Source organism: Rissa tridactyla, chromosome 9 (assembly GCF_028500815.1).
Source record: "Rissa tridactyla isolate bRisTri1 chromosome 9, bRisTri1.patW.cur.20221130, whole genome shotgun sequence".
Lineage (NCBI taxonomy): Eukaryota > Metazoa > Chordata > Aves > Charadriiformes > Laridae > Rissa > Rissa tridactyla.
In genome coordinates, this window is record NC_071474.1 from 30,504,449 (window position 1) to 30,523,366 (window position 18,918).

General features: G+C 62.7%; 2 protein-coding genes across 3 annotated transcripts; both read right to left on the reverse strand.

Moving 5' to 3' along the window:
• Positions 1 to 312: 312 nt before the first annotated feature.
• NOX1 (NADPH oxidase 1) lies at positions 313 to 5,303 on the reverse strand. Of its 2 annotated transcripts, none has more exons than XM_054215061.1 (13): positions 5,174 to 5,303; positions 4,086 to 4,181; positions 3,436 to 3,546; positions 3,259 to 3,343; positions 3,036 to 3,181; positions 2,774 to 2,955; positions 2,400 to 2,538; positions 2,213 to 2,305; positions 1,822 to 2,048; positions 1,579 to 1,741; positions 1,304 to 1,450; positions 976 to 1,100; positions 313 to 786 (listed from the first exon to the last, which is right to left on the reverse strand). In XM_054215061.1, the coding sequence occupies exons 1-13, from the start codon at positions 5,216 to 5,218 to the stop codon at positions 660 to 662; spliced, it is 1,686 nt and encodes a 561-aa protein (XP_054071036.1). In that variant the 5' UTR covers positions 5,219 to 5,303; the 3' UTR covers positions 313 to 659. The 2 variants fall into 2 exon arrangements, 1 of the variants encoding a protein (XP_054071036.1); XR_008468537.1 differs by having other exon boundaries at positions 655 to 786; positions 1,553 to 1,741.
• On the reverse strand, positions 5,163 to 18,581 carry XKRX (XK related X-linked). Its single transcript, XM_054215062.1, has 4 exons — positions 17,857 to 18,581; positions 11,282 to 11,624; positions 8,779 to 9,038; positions 5,163 to 7,423 (listed from the first exon to the last, which is right to left on the reverse strand). The coding sequence occupies exons 2-4, from the start codon at positions 11,578 to 11,580 to the stop codon at positions 6,678 to 6,680; spliced, it is 1,305 nt and encodes a 434-aa protein (XP_054071037.1). The 5' UTR covers positions 11,581 to 11,624; positions 17,857 to 18,581; the 3' UTR covers positions 5,163 to 6,677.
• Between the last annotated feature and the right edge of the window lie 337 nt (positions 18,582 to 18,918).

Genomic DNA, 18,918 nt, shown 5'->3' on the forward strand with positions numbered 1-18,918 from the left:
CCCCTCTTCTCTGCATACGCTTTAGCAGAATTTGCTGCCCTTGTGTGAGCCACATTTGAAGTCAGCCTGCGTGCTGGTTAGTGCCTGGCAGGTGGTGCAGCCTGGCTCTGGGCGGTGGCAGCGAGCCCCCGCACCTTACCGCGCACCCCAGCAGGTTTAAAATTAACCAGGCTTTTTATTGCAGTCCTACAAGGGGGCGAAGAGAGGGCTCCCTTCGCACCTGCACAGAACTGAGTCGCCACCACAGCTTTTATTGCAAAGGAAAGCAAGTTTAATTTACCCAAAGGACTCTTTAAACCCAGAGGGGTACTTTTAGTCCCCAGTGCTTGCTCGGCATCTTTGTGTCCCGTCCCGTGGTTCTGCCCAGCCCGCTGGGCGCTCCTGCTGCTCCAGCAGCATCGTCGCAGCTTCTCAACCGGGGGAACGTGTGGAGCTGCAGGCCCGCTCCCCCCCACGACGAACCCTTGTAGACCGGGTCAAGAAGGCAGCAGTCTTTGAACCTGGAGTTTCTCATGGAGAAGGAGTAACTTGCCGTGTCTTGCCCGGCTTCGGTGCGTGCATTCTGCAGCAGCTGCTTATCCCTGGCCATGCTCTGGCATGGGGGGGTGAGGTGAGGCTGGCAGGGTCCCTGCCCTCCAGGCTCCCAACCTGGCTGCCGCTTAAAAGTTCTCCTTGTTGAAGTAGAATTTGACCTTCCTGGGGTCCAGGCTGGAGTGCTGGTGGCAAGACTTCTGCAGGCTCTTTGCCAAGGGCCCCGGCCCGCACAGGAACACGCCGACCACCGACCTGCGCGCAACACAGGGGCTGTCAGCGCCCAGCGGACGGCTCACGGATAAAGGGATTTAAGAGCTTTTTGGGATCCCTGCAACCTGCAGGGGATGAGCACACTCCTCCTAAAGCCAGCACTACCCCGTGCTGGGTGCCAGGGAAGAGTGGGTCCCTCCCGGCACCCTGAACCCCCTGCCCAGCTCTCACCTGGGGTGGGCTGCAGCCACCGCCGCAAACTCGCTGTTCCACATGGGCCTGCCAAAGATGGTTTTGTGCCTGAGGCCTGTCACCGTGTCCGTAGCAGTGTCGAAGTGGAGTGCCACGTTGTTGGCCTGGGCAGAGCAGGGATGGTGAGGACCCCGGCTACCACCTGTGAGCCCACCTCCAGGCCCTCACCCCAGAGGAGCACCCACCACAGCTGCCCACCAAACACCGCTCCTTGCCTTTCTGCCTGCAAGCTCGCCCTGCCTCTCCTGCCCAACTCGGCCACCCTATGCGTCCCCCTTGCAGTCATGCCTGCCCGTGGCCAACTCACGATGCTGTTGTTCCAGCCGGTGAGGAAAAGCCGGTAGGTGAGAAAGTCTGCCTTGCCCGACTCGGCCATCTTCTGCTCCAGCGAGGCAAGCAGGTCGTTGAACCAGGCGAAGGCTCCCGTCTCCCGGCAGATCCAGTAGAAGTAGATCTGGGATGCGGGGGGAAGAGGGGTTAATTAAGGTGGAGTAGGGCAGGAGGGGCGGAAGGGTGCAACATCAAGGATGGGGAAGCCCAGCATGGAGAAACCCACCGCTGGTCCCATGGCACACCCCACACCTTCTTGGTCTTGAGGATCTGGTCAGCCTGCTGGAACTTGTACCAGATGGACTTCAGGATGGAGGCGAAGGGGGTGACGCCAATGCCTGCTCCCACCAGCATGGCCACCTCATACTGGAACACATCTTCGCTGGCTGTGCCGAAGGGGCCGTCCACCTTGATCCTGGCCAAGGGAGGGGCCGGGTAAGAGGTATGGCCTCCCCAAATCCCCAGGGGGGTCCATTCAGGCACTCCCCAGCCTACCTGGGCATCTGCTGCTGGAAGGTGTCGATGAGACGCCCCGTCCAGTCGCCGGCATCCCGGATGTGGATGGAGAAGAAGTCCTCCTCGGGCGCCGAGGTGAGGGTGAAGGGATGCCACTCCATCAGGGAGATGTCGGGGCAGTTGACGAAGATGTACTGCCCCACCTCCATGCGGAAGCCCTTCTTCTGCATCTGCAGCTCCAGAACGTGGCCAGGGTGCATGACCACCTGCAGTGCAGGGACAGGGCTTAGTGCCCAGCTCCCATCCCTTGGCAAGGGGCTTCAGCAGCAGCCCCTGCCCACCTCCCCACGGCCACCCGGGCAAGGAGCTGCGGCACCGGTGTCAGTGAGAGAAGGAGCCAGCAGTAGGCGTGGGCTCTTGCGCCACCCACCTTGGTGACAACCACCTTCTGCCACCCACGCCAGACCCGGAGGATCCGCTCGAAGATGTAGAGGAGGAAAGGGGCCAGAACCCACTTCCAGGACTGTGGGGAAGGAGGAGAGCAAAGGGTTGGGGGGAGCTGGTGCTGGAGCATCCCAAGGGCGAGGGAAGGGCTTTTTCCCCCGCGGCTGTCCCACCTCGGCCGGGATGCTCCCGAACTCAGGGTCTTTGCAGCAGTCGTGGCTGCAGTCCTCGTCCTTTTGCGTGAGATACTGGGCGCAGCGGTGGGGGTGCACCTCCTCCATGCTCTTCTCCGTCTGCCCGCGCACCAGCCCGCTGTGGGGAGGTGATGGGTGAGCCCTGGGGCCGGCTCCTGCCTCCCTGAATGGGGCTGAACTGCGCTTCATGGGGCCAGCTGGGCTAGCCAGCCCCGGGAATGGAGAGCCCCCAGCCCCAGTGAACCTCCTCCAGGGCTGCACCGCTCCCCTGGGGCAGGCAGGGCTGTCCCATTGGGGGTCTGCGGCCATTGCCCCTCGCTATCCCACCTTCAGGGAGGAGTGAGGAGCCTTACGCGATGCCATGGATGACGAGGCCGGCAAAGTAGACGAGGAAGAGGTGGTGTGTGTACCAGAAGACCTCAAAGTAGTTCCTGCGGATGAACTCGGTGGAGGACGTGACCATGAGGATGAGCGCCAGTGTGATGATGACCCCCGTCAGGCCCGGGATGGTGGTGAAGGCCACGTACTCAACGGTCTGCAGGGGCGGCGGGGTGGGTTAGGGTGGGCAGGGGATGGGGGATGGCCGGGGGGCTGGGGGCCGGGGCCAGCGCTCACCGTCTGGTTGGAGTGGATGGGGTTCAGCCACTTGTTGCTGCCATGCAGGTGCATCTTGGAGAGGACGGCGGGGAGGCTGCCGTCAGTGGCTTGCTGGCTGTGGTTGTAGCGCTCCAGGTTGAAGAGGTGGGCAATGGTGTGCACGGCTGGGCAGGGGACAGGCAGTCACTCACCTGGCCGCCTCCCGGTCCCCACTGTGCCCCAGCCCGCTGCAGGGCGGTACCTGTGAAGAGGGCCAGCGCGTAGGCTACCAGCTTGTGGAAGGTGAGGTTATGGTCCAGCTGCTTCCGCAGTGTCCGCCGGCAGCACTGCAGGGAGAGGCGGCGGCGTCAGGGCAGGGATGGGGATGGGGATAGGGACAGGGATGGCCGCTCTGGCTGTGTCACCACGGGACACTCACCGAGCAGGTCCCGCGGAGAAAGGAGAGGAGGTTGCGGCAGACGGGCAGCAGGATCAGCATGCTGTTGAAGTTGAGGCACTTGGCCGATGCCCGGGCCCACGCCAAGGCGGACTGGGGAGAGGGCAGAGGGTGAGCAGCGCTGTCCCCTGCCACAGACGGGCACATCTGCCTGCAGCCATGCTGTCCCCCACGTCTCTGCCCAGCGTGGTGCGGTGCTGGGACTGGGAAGGGATGGGGCTAAGGGATGCTGGGCTGGGACTGAGTGATGCTGAGCTGGGACCGGGGCTGTGGGATGCTGGATTGGGTGCTGGGAGGGAGCGATGCTGGGCTGGGGACTGGGAGGAAGCGACGCTGAACCAGGAGAGGAGGACTGGGAGGGGGTGATGCTGAACTGGGCTGGGTACTGGGAGGGAGTGATGCTGAGCCAGGAGAGGAGGGGGACTGGGAGGGAGTGATGCTGAGCTACAGTGAGGTAATGCTGGGCTGGGACAGGACAGGGACCAGCACATAGCAATGCCGGGCTGGGGACTAAGATGGAGCGATGGTGGGCTGCAAGAGGGCAGGACAAGGAAGGGATGTGGGGTGCTGCAGCCCCCACCCCACTGAAGGAGGGCTCTGAGGGGCACATGTGCCGAGGGGAAGAACCTTACCCCGAGGATGGCCCTGGTGTAGAAATACCGCTCATCCCAGTCAAAGAACAGAAAATAGTACGTGAAGAGGAAGATGTTGATGCCCAGCCAGGCTGCCTGCGGGGGAAAGCCATGGCTTCGCGAGAGACCCCGACCCGGGACCCCCCCTTACCCCACAGCCCTCAGGGGTGGGTGCAGCCGGGGGGGCGTCAGGGCAGCACGTCCCCTCCTGCTTCCCTATGAGCTGCAGCGGCGCGCACGGGGCTGGGACCCGGGGCCAAAGGTGGGGAGAGGCGTGGGAGTCTTGCAAAATAACTGTCTTGCCACCCACATCCCTGTGCATCACCCACGCACGAGGAAGGAGGAAAGGCGGACGCACGGCAGAAGGGCAGAGTCCGGGGGTGCTCGGGGCTGAGCCGGGGAGACTCCGGGAGGAGGAAATTTCCCAGGGAGATGGTTCACGCCATCCCACCGTACAGCCATCCCCTGCCTAACCCTGCTGTACCCCACGATGGCTCCTCTCACAGCCATTGATTATTTATTTTTTTCAGGGCTCCCAAAACCACTCTGCCTTGCATTTGGTTTTTTTTTGTTGTTGTTGTATTTTGGGTTTTTTTTTTTAAAGTAATTTATAAAATGAAAATAACCCAACTTTCCACCAACCCCCATTTTCCCACGCATTTGCAGCTCCTCAATCCTCGCCGAGCCCCCGGTGTGGTGCCGGCCGGGCGAGCCCCATTACACCAGCGATGCCGCAGCATGGCACCAGCACATGGTCCCCACGGTGGAGGTCCTCACCCCGGCGCGGGCCCTACGGGGGCCTCCTGCTCTCAGGTGGGGAGACGAGGCACTGGGATGCTCCCGGCCAAAAGTGGTGGCATTTTTAATTTTTGCACTAGGGCCCCCCACCTCCTTTCCTTTGAGTCATGTTTTCCTCAAGTTTTCTGAACCCCCCCAGGGCTTTGGAGGTTGGCTGAGCAGAGGGGCTCCTTAGCCATCCCTACAGCCCAGCCCCAGGACAGCCCATCACCCCCTATTTTTCCCCACAATCCCCTTAGAGCCGTGCGCCCCCATAACCCGCCGCGTCCCCCCCAGCCCCGCACACTCACCAGGACGGCAGCCGAGAACCAGTGGTTGACCAGCCAGTTGCCCATGGTGCGACGTGCCCGTGCCCGCCTGCCCGCGCTCGCCGTTTTTATGGAGACGGCAGGCGGTGTGGCAGCCCCGGCTGCGGGAACGGCACCGCCGGGGACTTTCCCCGCAGAAGCCTTTGAGGAAATGCTAGGCGGTTTCAAAGGCCACCTTCCAGGAAGGCAGGGCCGACCCCATCGGCCAGCCCCAAAAACCAGCCTCCCGCGCCGTCCCAGCACACGTGGCCCCTCGATGAGGGGTCCCCCCAGCTCCACAGCTGGGCACTGCAGGGGGGATGCTGTGTCTCTTGGTTTTTTGCAATATTTGGGGACAAAAATGGGCTTTTTTTTTTAAGGTAGGAATTTCCTGGTGGGAGGAGGTCACGGAGGGTCCATCCTGCACCTGGCTCAGCAGATGTGCCGTTCCCCGGTCGCCCTTGCCAGCCTTCCCTGCCCCTGTTCTACCAGAAAACTAAAGGAGGAGGAGCATCCCAGGGGTAGGCACTGCACAGGTACCAGGATCCAGCCCAGGGATCCACTCCAGGGCAGGTGAATTCAGACTGAGCACCTCCATGGGCACCCAGCACCCTCCAAACCGACGCAGAAATGGTTTCTGGGGCAGGGGGGGTGGGGTGTCACACTCCAGGTTTGGGATGAGGAGCCCTGGGTGCCATCAGCATCCCCATCGCTGTGCCAGCTGCCCTTCCTCCCCTGCCTGCCCTCGGCTGCAGGGTCCCCAGCTCTGGGGTGCCCGGCGCTGCAGCACCCACCGTTCCAGCTGGGAACAGCAGCCGGTGCCGGGGCTTCCGGCCTGGAGAAACAGGTTGGGCAGGATTGCTCCTTGCCTGCCAGGCTGCTCCTGGCCCGCAGCCATGGCCATGCTGGCGGAGGCGTGGGATGAGGCCGGCCCCCATCTCATGCTCCGGCATCTTATTGTCTCCATGGCGGGGCTCCCCCACAATCCCCGCTTCCCGCCGGTGCAGTCCCGGGTGGGTGCCCGCCAGCAGCAGGGCTACGTGGGCAGCGGGTGTGGGCACCCACCCACCCCCCCGCACCAGCCCTGGCGGGACAGGACTGTCCCCACCCTCCGTGTGAGTCACCCTCTGCCCGTCACACCTGCACGCCCAGCCACAGCAAAGGTTTCTTTACTGCTTAAAACAGTCCCACCGTCACCTGTGGCCCCACGGTCACCGCACGTACCGTAGTGGGCGGTTGGGGGGTGCCCGGGCACCCCAGGGGCTGTGCACCACATGGCAGCCAGCTCGCGGCCACTGGTGGCTTGGGCACCCCGTAAGACCCTCGTGTCCATGCGTGCAGTCCTGGGCAGGCAGGCACACTCCTGTCCCCCTGCCACTGCGGGGACACACCAGGACCCGCTGCCACCACAGGGCCAGGGAGCTTGTGCCATGAGCCCCCCCCGGCTGCCGGCACTGCCCGTCCCCGTGTCCGTAGCCGGCTGGAAAAGCCAGGTGCTGGCTGTGCCTCAGACGATGCTGTGTCTCACGCCGGGCTCGTAGGGTGCCTGCAAGCACAGAGGGGTCCCCGGCGGGTGCCGGCGGCAGCAGACGCAGTGCAGGAAGTCGGCGACGTTGTGGTGGAAGAGCTGGCGGCAGGGGTGGAGGTACTGGAAGAAGAGGAGCATGAAGTAGATGCCCAGGCAGTAGCCGAGGAGCAGCTGCACCACCAGCAGCGGGGTGCAGATGTTCTCGTAGACGTCCGTCTTGAAGAAGTACCAGAGGATGACCAGGGCCGTGTTCTCCACCAGCCGGGCCACGTAGTACACGGCCAAGCGGCCCCAGTTCTGCGACTTGTCGATGAGGTCCCGGTCGGCCAGCTTGAGCTGCATGGCCGACCAGCAGAACATGTTGATGCTGGCGTAGAGGAGGGTGAAGGCACAGAGCACCACCACCGTGCCCACCCGGCTGAAGTTCTTCTCGATGTTGTCAGGCAGGTGGCTACCACTCCGCCAGAACTGCACCCAGGGCAAGAGGAAGACCACCAGCAGGTTGGCCAAGGCGATGGGGATGATCCAGTGCTTGAAGACGGTGCTGAAGAGCACGAGGACGGTCACGCGGGTGGAGATCTCCAGGCTGCGCCACAGCACGATGCAGAGGAAGGCCAGTGGCCGCAGCTGGACCTTGTAGTCGTCATACTTGACCTGGATGGCCAGGACATTGCAGACTAGTGCTCCATAGGTGACTGACACCAGGCAGATGCCCATGAGGACGGCTGCAGAAGGAGAAGGCAGGGAGGTCAGGCAGCGTTGGGGACCGGGCTGTGCGCCCAGCCTCTCTGCTGCCCAGGTGCAAGGCAGGGGGTGCCAAGCTGGTGGCTGGTGGGGACAGACCTCACGCTGGGGTGGCTGGGGGGGGGAGCTGCAGGCAGCAGGAGGCTCTGCTCCCATATTTTCTCCCTACGCCAATAAATCAGGAGCCTTTGCCAAACTGGGGCCGTTCCTGTGCTTCAACCCCCCCGCCCTACACAAGAAATACTGCTCAAGGGGGAGCGGGGCACAGTCTGTGCTGCGAGCATCCCTCTGCCCTCACCTGGACCAAGAGCCACCCCACCGTCGCCCACCATTCGCCCTGGGAGCATCTCAAGAGCCACCTTCATCCGAGGGTTGCAAAGCCAAGGTCATTCGTAGGCAACGCCGGCAGCTGCCCGCATTCAGTGCAGCCAGGGAAGCCGCGACACGGAAAAAACGCGTGGCGCGTGGCTGGTCCCCGTTGTCTGTGAGCTGTGGGTCTGAGCTGAGACACCTGAGCTGCCAGGGTGTCAACCTGTCACCTGGAATGTGTCAACCAGGATTTGCTTCCCGCATCTGCCGCTGGAGGAGTGCTGGGGCTCATCCTCCTCCCTCCACTGCTCCTGCTCCCCAAAACGCCATCGCAGGGGGCCGTGGCCAAGGAGGGGTTTCCGTGGGGCATCTCTCATGTCCCCCTTTCCGTGGGCACAGAGGGCAAGGTCTGGGCTCCCAGCACGGCCAGGAGAGTGGGCTGGCGAGGGCAGCTCCTTCCCCTGTTGGAATGGTGCACGCCCGGCTCAGCAGCATGCCGCAGCAGGATTTAAAAGCTCGCTCCAGCACATTCAGCCCCTGAGTATATAAACACCCCGGGAGCAGACGAGGGAGCCTGGGAGAGCTGGGCTGGGAGTTCCAGCCGTTGGGAAAGGCTCAGAAATAAATCCAACGGAGGGACCATGGGGAAGTCAGAGCTGGAAAACCCCAGTAACTGATGCAGACCGGAGCAGCCTGGAGCAGGGGCACGACAGCTTTATGGGACAGGGCAGCGGGCGGATGGCACAGCTCCATAGGGCAGATGTCTGCAAGTGCCCGGGGCTGGGAGCAGAGCCTGGTGCCTCAGTCACCACCAGCTCTTCCCACCCTCCCAGCCCCAATCCAAGCTGGAAAGCAGAGCGCTGGGCATGGGAAAAGCAGACCAGGGGACAGACGAGTGTAAAACCTCTCCATGTTTAGGGGAGTCTGGTGGCAAGCCCCCAGAGCTTTGTTCGGATGCCACACCGGCACGGGTGGCTAAGGAGCTGCCACCCTGCCCTGCTGGGTCCCAGGCGCCAGGCAGCCTTACCTCGGGCCACAGGGACGTACTTCTCCAGGACGCTGATATAGAGCTGGAGGGTGAGCTGCGGGGTGGAGCCCAGGAAGGCCTGGATGACCGCCACGCGCTTGAAGGCGTTGCGGTGGGTGGCCAGACGGCGCACCGAGTGGCCCACCTCCTGCTCCATCTCCACCTCGTAGCCTTTCCGCAGCCGCCGCTTGCGGGTGATGGTGACGTAGGGCTCCTCCTCCTTCCCCGACCAGCAGTACACCACCAGGGCCTCCATGCACCTGTGGGGACGTGGCAGCCGTCACCCTGCCAGCCTCCCCGCTGCCCCCTGGACCCGCTCCCGGCACCTCCAACCCCCCCTCGCCCAGTGCCAGCCAGACCCTGCTCCTGCCGGGTGCAGCCCAACTGATTTGGGCAACTGTTTAGCCATGCTGCGGGCAGTCCCTGGCCCTGGGATGTCAGGATAAGGGCAGGATGGATCCCAGGATGTCAGGATGAGGGCATGGTCACACCAGGACCACCACAGGGATGCCCAGTGGTCACTCCTCTGCTCCGTCATCAGGCGTAGGGGGACAATCACAGCCCCAGTGAGGGTGGAAGAGGTGCGGCATCCAGGGTATGGAAACTGTAGCTGTGCTGGGAGCTCCAGGAAGGGGTTAATCACCCACGGGCTCTGTTTTCCCAACTGGCACAAAATGCATCTTTTCCTCTAAGCAAGCAAAACTTTCTGATCTCGTCTTTGATCTCTCCTCTTGTGCAGAAGACTTCTACGCTTCCTTCTTGGTGGGGACGGCAGGAAGGGGAGCGCAGGGCGAAGCCGAGTGTGACACAGGCTGATAAGACAGCGCTTCCGCAGCCCCCTCCCCGCAGGGCACCCTCATGAACAGGGAAGGGGGGCAGGTTTCTTCCATGCTGCTCCCCCTTGCACGGGGGCAGGACCCCAGCTGATGGGCAGAGGAGGACCCATCCCACGGGCTTGACTCCCCCTCGGGGACGAGCTGGCTCTGCCACCAACAGGACGTAATTATTTATGAGCATTCATTAGGACAGCAGACCTTGCTTTGTTTCAGACCCAAATGGAATGAGGTTTTTTTTTTGGATAAATTTTCTTGCCGGAATCAGGCCGGCGCTCATGGCTCCTTGCAAACGCTGATGGGAAAATGGTTTCATCCAAAAGGCCCGGCTTCAAGGGCGATCCCAGCTTGCTCCTGATGCTCTGCCAGACCTTCTCAGCAGGCTGGGCTCCATCTCCATCGAGTGGCCAAGCACCATTGTAACCGTCTCAGACGGCCGTGGTCAGTGCGGTGAGAGCCGTGACACCACCGCGGGCCAGCACGGGCTGAGGTGGGCCTTCCAACGGCTGGTGGTGCTGCGGTGAGGCTCGCCAACCACCTCTGAAGATGAAGCGTGCTGACGAGGGCGCCCCCGGCACCCTACTGGTTTCCGGTGATGGAGGAAGCGCGGTGGAGGCTGCCGTGTTTTTGCAGCTCTGCGGGTTTGGCGCGCCCTGTGGAGGGAGCCCTGCAGAGATGGTGGCTCTGCCCTGCTGCCCACTGCACCCCCTGCAAGCTCCTGCCGAGGGGGACAGCCAGGGTGACGGCAGCAGCCCCGGGGAGGCACCGCAGCATTCCCAAGGAGTGAGAGATCAGCACCTCTCCAGCTTGTGCAACATCCACCCCCTCACCCTCCTCTCCCCAGCAGGGTCCGGTGGCCTCCCAACCCCCATGCCAGCCCCGCTCCTGCACCCAGCTCCTCTCCTCCGTGTCCCACAACCCTCACCCGTCCCAGGCCTGGGGACGTTTTCTGCGGGGCAGGACCCCTGTTCCTATTCACCCTCAAGCCCCCCAGCCAGTATTTGCACCTGTGCCCCCAGCCTAAGCAAAACCATGGCAAAACCCAAAGGCAGAGGGAAACGTGAGCTGCAGAAAGCAACTCTGCGAAGAGCCTTTTTAGCAGCTGAGATGCAACAGGCTGAGAGAGATGAGTCCTGCCTGGAGCGGGGCTCCAGCAGGCAGCAGCCCCCCAGCAGGACTGCGGCACCGCTGGGGAGGGGTGTCTGAGCAGAAGATCCCCGCGGGCCAGGAGCAGCAGTGTCCCCGGGGAGGAGGGGGCTGGGGGGCCAGCAGGAGCAGCTCTGGGCACGCCGGGGTTTGCTGCATGGACAGATTTCTGCCGACAGACAGTGCCCGGAGTGCCTCGCCTTGCACGGCACCACTCCCTGCTCGTACCCAGTGACCTGCCGGGGATCCCTGCATCCCTGACGGGGTCCCCACGTCCCTGATGGGGGTCCCCACATTCCATGACAGGGTCCCCGCGTTCCTGCCGGGGGTCCCCATGTTCCATGCCAGGGTCCCCGCATCCCTGATGGGGGTCCCCACGTTCCATGCCGGGGTCCCCACATCCCTGCCGGTGGTCCCCGTGTCCTTGCCGGTGGTCCCCGTGTCCCATGCTGGGGGTCCCTGCGTCCCTGCCAGGGGTCCCCGTGTCCCATGCCAGGTGTCCCCACGTCCCCTGCCACGCTCACCTGATGATGGGCCCGAGCTGGAGCAGGTGCATGAGCAGGACGAGGGGGCGGTCGCGGCTGAGGTCGCGGTGCACGAAGATGAGGGTGAGCTGCACCAGGACGGAGGGGCAGAGCACGAAGAAGACGGTGAGCGCCAGCCAGAAGCGGTCGTCGGAGTGGCCGTAGGAGCGGCAGAGGACGGCGGCCGCCGCCCCCTCCCCGCAGAAAAGGGCCGTCGAGAAGACGATGCCGAGCGGCAGCTTCGCCCGCGCCGGGGCGGCGGTGGCGGGGGGCGGGCACCCCCCGCTCGGGCCGTCCATCCCGGCCCCGGCCCCGCTCAGCCCCGCCGCGGCGCCATCCCGGGCTGCAGCGGAGAGAGGAGCCGCGCTGCGGGGCGGAGCGGGGCGGGCCGGGGCGGGCCGGGGCGGAGCGGGGTCCCCCGCCGCACCGACACCCGACGGGCAGCCCGGCCCCGGCCCCGGCCCCGCCGAGTCGAGCCCCGAGGGGGGCAGGGGGCGGGACTCCCCGCCGGGGATCGGCTCTCCATCCCGGGGTCCCCGTGGCCAGGCATCCCCGGCGTCCCGCCACCCCCCTGCCCCCCGGACCCCCCCGCTGCAGCGCCCAGGTCGCCACCAGGCGTGGAGCCCCCTGCCCCAGGAGACCCCCACCTCCTCTCCTGCCCCATCACCCCCTTCTTTCGTAGAATCATTTCGTAGAATGCCCCCCTGCCCCGTCCAGCCTGGCCTTGAACCCCTCCAGGGATGGGGCAGCCACAGCTTCTCTGGGCAACCTGGGCCAGGGGCTCACCACCCTCACAGCAAAGAATTTCGTACTAATATCCAATCTAAAGTTCCCCTTTCTCAGTTTAAAACCGTTCCCCCTTGTCCCATGGCTCCCCTCCCTGATCCAGAGTCCCTCCCCAGCTTTCCTGTGTCCCCTTTAGGGACTGGAAGGGGCTCTAAAGTCTCCCCGGAGCCTTCTCTTCTCCAGGCTGAACCCCCCCAACTCTCTCAGCCTGTCCTTACAGCAGAGGGGCTCCAGCCCTCCCAGCATCTCCGTGGTCTCCTCTGGCCCTGCTCCAACAGGTCCATGTCCTTCTTGTGCTGAGGACTCCAGAGCTGGATGCAGTACACCAGAGCAGAGCAGAGGGGCAGAATCACCTCCCTCGCCCTGCTGGCCACGCGTCTTTTGATGCAGCCCAGGACTGCCTGTCTCTGCTGGGAAGCCATGCCTCAGGACACCCCCAACATGGCCAGGACCCACATTTCAGGACCCCTCTGCCACCCCAGGACCGCCCTGCAGCACCTACCCTGGGACCCCCAATCCCCCAGCCCTGCCAGCCCCCATGCTACACCCTGTGTGCCCCCTAGCCTCTGGGGTCCTCCCAGGGACCCCTCCACCAAATCCTGGCCCAATTGGGCTCTGGAATCTATGAGCACCCCAAAGCACAGCCATATGAGGGGTCCCCCCAGGGGAGAGGTGTCCGGCAGCCCCAGGGACAGTGGGGTTCCGCCATGGGGCAGGAGGGGATGCCAGTGTGTGTGCCAGCCCTGCCCACAGCGGCCAGAGAGCTGCCTGCACCCACTGCCACCCCACCTCAGGGGACTGCCCCCAGGTCCAGCCCCAGGGAAGTGGCTGTGGGGCTGGGCCAGGGCACCCATCACCCCGTGGCCCTGAGCTCTGTGGGGCGGCATGTGGGAGGAAGGGTGGTGCTGAGGCAAGGAGCATTTTGGTCTCTCGCAAGCTCAGCCATGGCAGGGACACCCCTTCAGCCCCGGTGGGCGGCTGTGTGTGTGTGTGTGTGCAGGGCTGGCCTCGAGATTTGGGTAGGATGTTACGGGGGCAGACGTAGCTCCCGCATCCTGGATGCTCCTGCACCCAGGTAGAAGGTGATGAAGACCACCTTGGCCTACTGCTGAACAACACGATGCTTTTCCCATTGCCTTCAAGGACCTACGTCCAAGGTGATGGGATAAGGACTTGCTAATAGAGCCAAACCTCCCATCACTGAGCCTGACACTCAGCCCCGTGTCCCCTCCTCTCCAGCCCATTTGCGCTGCAGGCTTGGGCCAGCCAGCTGAGCTCCACACCTCCATCCCCAGCACAGTGGTGGAACACAAGGCCGGCTCGGCTGCTCCGCATATCGATGGTCATGGGGGTCCCCACTCTGCCCAGCGTGCATGGTGGCCCCCAGCGCCAGCCCCCACCACCACAAGCGGCGGTGTGTCGCAGCAGCTGCCGGCGCGGTGATGCACGCCACGTTGTCTGCCCCAAGCATCGGTGACAGACGGGTTACTCAGTCCCGCCTGGGCACATGCCGGCTGGCTGGGAGAGATGAGACAAGGCAGGGAGTGTTTGAGGTCGGCCAATTTTCCCTGGTTTAGGCAGGCTGGGAAGTCTTAGGTAACTTTTAAAAGGCACTGGGTGTTCATCCCTCGGCAGCCAGGCCAGCTTGCAAGGAGGTGCCCACGCTAACAGTGGGATTGCCGTGTCCATCGCTCGCCCAGCCCTGTGCAAGCCCAAAGCACGAATCCCGCTCCCCCCCCCCAAACTCCATGCACAAGAGTTTCCCCCATTTTACCAGGCTGGAAGAGTTACCAGGGCTATCGGGTTTATCAGCAGTAGAGTTGGGAATAAAACCGCCTGAGGCCTTGGAGGCTGCCTCTCCCACACAGAAGCAATCCCGGTGTCCCCAGCTGCTCAGCGTTTTTCCTTCCAGTGCTGAACAGCTGCTTCAGGAAACCACAAACACCATGAGCTCATAGGGACTGGCCTGACCGGCGGGGATGGGAGACCTACGTGTGACTGCTCCGCTCTGGTATGATAGTTTACATATTTTCAAGCTGCTTTTGGAAAACAGCTGCTCCAAAAAAAGAACCCTAGCAGGGCAGAGGGCGAAGGGAATGGTGTCTGTCTGTCTGTCGCCAGCCGGGTCGCTCCTGTGGATACGCGGGGTGGGAGCTGTGCACGGGCAATGGCAGCGTCGGCCCCGGCACGCAGCGTGGCTGGGCGCTCAGCCGGCGCCGGCGCACCGCGCAGCACTGCCAGCTGTGCCCACACCTCTGTGTTAGTAGCAAGGGCAACGCACGATTTCTACCATTTACGCAACTTCCATTTATCCAAATTAAAAGCATCCCCCCAGGAATCTGGCAGGTCACCAAGCCCTCGGCTGAGCAATGCCTGGGCTCCGACTCATCATATTTTTATTTCGTCTTCCCCTCTTTCATGATGAAACATTTAAGGGTGAGTGTTCAAGCAGTCAAGAATTCCAGTCCTGCGTCCGGGCGCCCTGACGGCCGTCAGGGGAATGGAGGGACAGAGCCTCATGGCGCTTCTCACACCAGTTATTATCCCATTTCTCTGAGCCGGGTGCGGAGAGGCAGCGGGCTGTGTTCTGCTTCACGCTGTGAGTCACCCCTCCAGCCTAACCCTACCTGCCCGCGGCTCCGCGCTGTAAACAGCAGGCTGTAAAAGCGATCTGTGTCAGAGATAGCACCAGCCAGCCATCCTGCCCCTGCTGCCTGTTCCTGCCGCCTCCACGCCTGCGCCTCCGCCTGCAAACCCAGCGCGCCTCGGGCCGCACGGACACACTGGGACACTGCCGTCACTGACCTGCCCAGGCGCTGGGGACATCCCACCAGGGTGTGCCCATGTGCAGTGGTCGGATCTGGGCCAGCAGAGCAGGGATCTGGGCCAGGCTCGCTCTGAGCCCTCCCGGGAATGGAGCAGCCCTTGCGGAGCTGTGGTCCGGATGGGTGAGGTGACGTCCAACACCATGCGAAGTAGCCATGAAGCGCCCATCAGGGTAAAACCCAAGGTGCCAAACAGAGGGGGACCATGCTGGCATCTCTAGGACCACTTAGGAAAGCGGGGGGGTTTAGGTGGGTTGCAGGTTACTCATGTTGAGTGTTGCAGACCTCACCATCAGGAGCTGGAGCAGGAGAGAAAGGCAGAGGGATGGAGAAAACGCTGTTTTCCCCGCACAAGGGTGGCACGGTGCCGCCCGCGTCCCTGCCCCGTGCTTTGCACCAGCATCCAGGAGTCTCCCCCCACCCGGCAATGCCCAAGGCACCAGCCACCACGTGTGGCTGTCAGTTCCCCGGGAGAACATCCCAGCTTCATTATTTCCTTAATCCCAGCCTTCATTATGTGTATAATCCCGGTGTTCACACCAGGCACTTTGAGCACAGTGCTGGCTGCCCCGCCGTGTGGAAGGGGGGGATTTGCTGGGCGGTTTTCCCAGCCCCTGCGGACGTGCGCGGCCATTCGTGTGCCGGAGCTCGGGCTGTGCGTGGGACGGGGGAGCAGGCTCCCTCCCCGCCCCCCTACGCTGAAAATAGCCATGTCTGCCTTACACATGCCTGCCTGCCGCCTCGGCTCCTGTAAAAGGAGAAGTTTGGGAATGGTAGGGAGCTCCTTGCCAGCGCCCTTAAAGAGCCCAGGTGGGGTGAGCTGCCAGCTCGCTCCTACAAGCTCTCCTCTCCTCTCCTCTCCTCTCCTCTCCTCTCCTCTCCTCTCCTCTCCTCTCCTCTCCTCCTTTCCTCTCCTCTCCCACCGCACTAGGACCCGGAGCAGACATTGCTCGCTGGGACATGCCAAGCACACGCTGCGCCTTCCCAAATATAGCCCAGCGCACAGCGGTGGGGGCAGCGGCTCCGGGTGCGGGGCTGGCCATGCTCCCCCTCCTCCCCAATGCCTTTTCAGATGAGAACCATCCCCCAGGAACATGCTCTGTGCCGAGGATTAAACATTCAGCCGGTGCCACGCGGAGCGGTGGTGGGGACGTGTTGATCCCCCAAAGACTCCATGTGCCGGGTGAAATCACAAAGTGTTTCCCACCTCGATGTGCAGCGAAGAGGGGACAGTTGTGTCCCCTCTGCATGGCCACGCTGCCCTGGCCGGCCGGGCTGGCAGCTGGGGGGTTCCCAGGAATCTGTGACTGGGAACTTTTTACTTAGTTTGGAAATAGCTTTGCAAATGACTGGTTTTCACAGCCTGAACTGTTTGGATTTTGCATTGCTTTCTCAATAACTTGGCTGTATTTTTTCCTGCCCCGGCAGCCTGTAGAATAGTTTCTGGTCGGGGAAATATTTTTTTTCCATTTGCTTCGTCATGCGACTGCTTTTTGCCGCTCCATTGCCTCGTCCAGCTTTGCTCTTTTAACCCGCTGGGAGAAAAAACTGGGTCTGCCCTGAGGATCTCATCCCTCTGCATCTCGCTGCGGGCTGGAGGCTGGGCTGAGCCTGTGGCCCCCCAGCACGGGCCGTGCCACTGCTGCCCCACGGCTTAAAGTCCTTAATAACAAAACAGAGTTACCTTCTTCCGCTGCATTTATAAGTCTTTCCTGCGATAATTACACATTTTGAAGCCATACCTCTCTGGCTACTGTCCCAGCTCAGGCAGTGGGTGATGCTGTGACACTAAAGCAGGCAGGAAGGGTTAAAATTACTTTTAATTAACTGCTTCCCCCGGGTTGGTTCCACCTGCTGTAAGAGTATAGAGCGTGCTAACCCAGCCAGGCTGCGCCTGCGCGTGGCCGGGCATCCTGGCAGGCAGAAGGGATGCTTTACCCTCTCCTTTTCCCTGCTTTCCCGCAGGAAAGCAACAGGAGGACTGTAATACTCTCAGCAAAACCACCCTAGGAGCCCGGGAAAGGCTTTGTAGCCATCGCAGGGGCATCACCCAGCTCCAGGAGCGAGCCGGCAGCTTCCCTGTGCAGCGGGGAGCAGAGCGAAACCCGGCGGAGGAAGCTTGTGCTGTAATCCAAGCCTCCCCCAGGAACTGGTGTGTGCTCCGGCTGGGAAGCGCCCAGCCAGAAATTGGGTGAAAAGCAACCGGCTCCCTGCACGCTTCCTCCCCTGCTTCGGCATCCACTGCGGGGTGGTGGTACCGGTGACGGGGCAGCAAAGAGAACTCCAGAAAAACAACCTCCCTCACCCAAAATAGCTGGCCAAACGGTCACTGGTGTGGCGGTGGGGAGCGCAGCTGGCCTGCCAGCAAACATCCCCGGCACCCCAGTTCATCACCGACAGCTCTCCCTGGCACAGGCTGTAATTATCTTGCATTTCCAGCCCCAGCGCGGGGCGTTCGCCTGTAATTAGCTCTCAGGATTTAGGAGCTCGTATGATCCGGGGTTATCGTTAGCCACCAGAGCCGGGCCGGGATTTAAAGGGCCGTTGCATCTATTTGCATACCTACTGTGCTGCTACTGCCGTCCCACGCGTTAAATTAAATAGAAAGATGAGTCCCTCCCCAAAGCCCCTGCATGTCCTCGCCCCGCCGTGGATGCTTTATTTGGGCAGGAACGATGTGGTTCCCAGCAAAGCAGGACAGCTCGTAAATATTTCTGCTGCGACTTCTTGGTCCTTGCTGTCACCTGGGGTTTTGGTGCCACCCCAGCTCAAGGCTCTCTGTAAATGCTCTGGGCAGCCCCTATAGCTCTGCACTGCCCACTGCTTTCCCTCGCAAGCCACCATTCCCCACAAGCAAACTCCCCCAGCCCCGCCACTGCCGTGTCCCCCCCACTCTGCTCCTCACCCCGGGGGTCCCAAGAGGGGGTCCCGGTGTGCCCGGTGCCATCCTGGGCACATACTCACGGGTTTTAGGGTAGCCAAGGCAGGGCACCCTGCCAGCCCGCGTCCATCTGTGCCGCTCTGAGGTCCCTGTGGTTTCGCCTCCTGCCCTCGCCTGCGACGCTCCAGCGGGCAGAAATAGCCCCAAAACACGTGCTGCCTTCCAGGAAGCGATGCCAGGGGCTGAGCGGCCCCAGCACCCCTGGGCACGGCCCTCCTTCGGGGGGTCCCACTAGCCCCAGTGGCACTCGAGGGTCCAGCCTGGCAGGGTGTCGGGGCATGGTCCAGTAACAGCTCTGGCGAGGAACATCTCCGGTTATCCGCCAAGATAATAAATTCTGCCTTGGAGTTTCTCACCTGGCAACAATCACCAAGGAAACCCGGACGGCTGCCGCAGGTCCCCGCTGGCACTGCCTGGGGGTGTCCCCATGGCAGCTTGGGGCTGCACCCCGGCCGGCTGCCTGGGCAAAGGGCCAGTCGTCCGTCTGTAAGCTGACCCCTGGCTCGACAAAAGGCCCATCGCTCCGGGCTTGGCCCTCATGCCACCTTGCCAGAATCGACCGTGGGTTTCACCAGACTTGGGGTGGTTTTTGAGGTTTTCCCGGCTGTTGAGCCCTGTCTGTGTGCATGGGGAGGGGTGACATGGAGCTGCCCCAGGTGCCTGGGGGGTTCCCTGGTGCTGGTTTGGCCTGGGATTTTCGACACCGGTGTTAAAAGCAGCTCAGAGACTTCTAGAAATCCGTCAGTGCCGGAGGGAGACTGGCTCTCACAGCCCCTCCGGGGCCACCTGCCACACGGCACTGCCCTATTTATAGCACTCATGGTCATGCCTCTTCCTGTCCCCTGCCTGGCTGTCCCCTGGCAGTGACACCCCTCGGCACCGGGACAGGCACTGGCGCTTCCAGCACTGGCGCTTCCAGCAAGTCATTTCAGCCCCGGTCTGGCTGATTCTGCAAAAGGCTTCCCAGCCCCGTGCTGCCAGCAACCTTGGTCCCAGCAAGCTGCTGCATGGGAGCAACTGGGAAAGGCCATCGAGACCAGGACAGGGCTCTCTGTTCCTGGGGCAGGCTAAGGCAGACAGAGTGC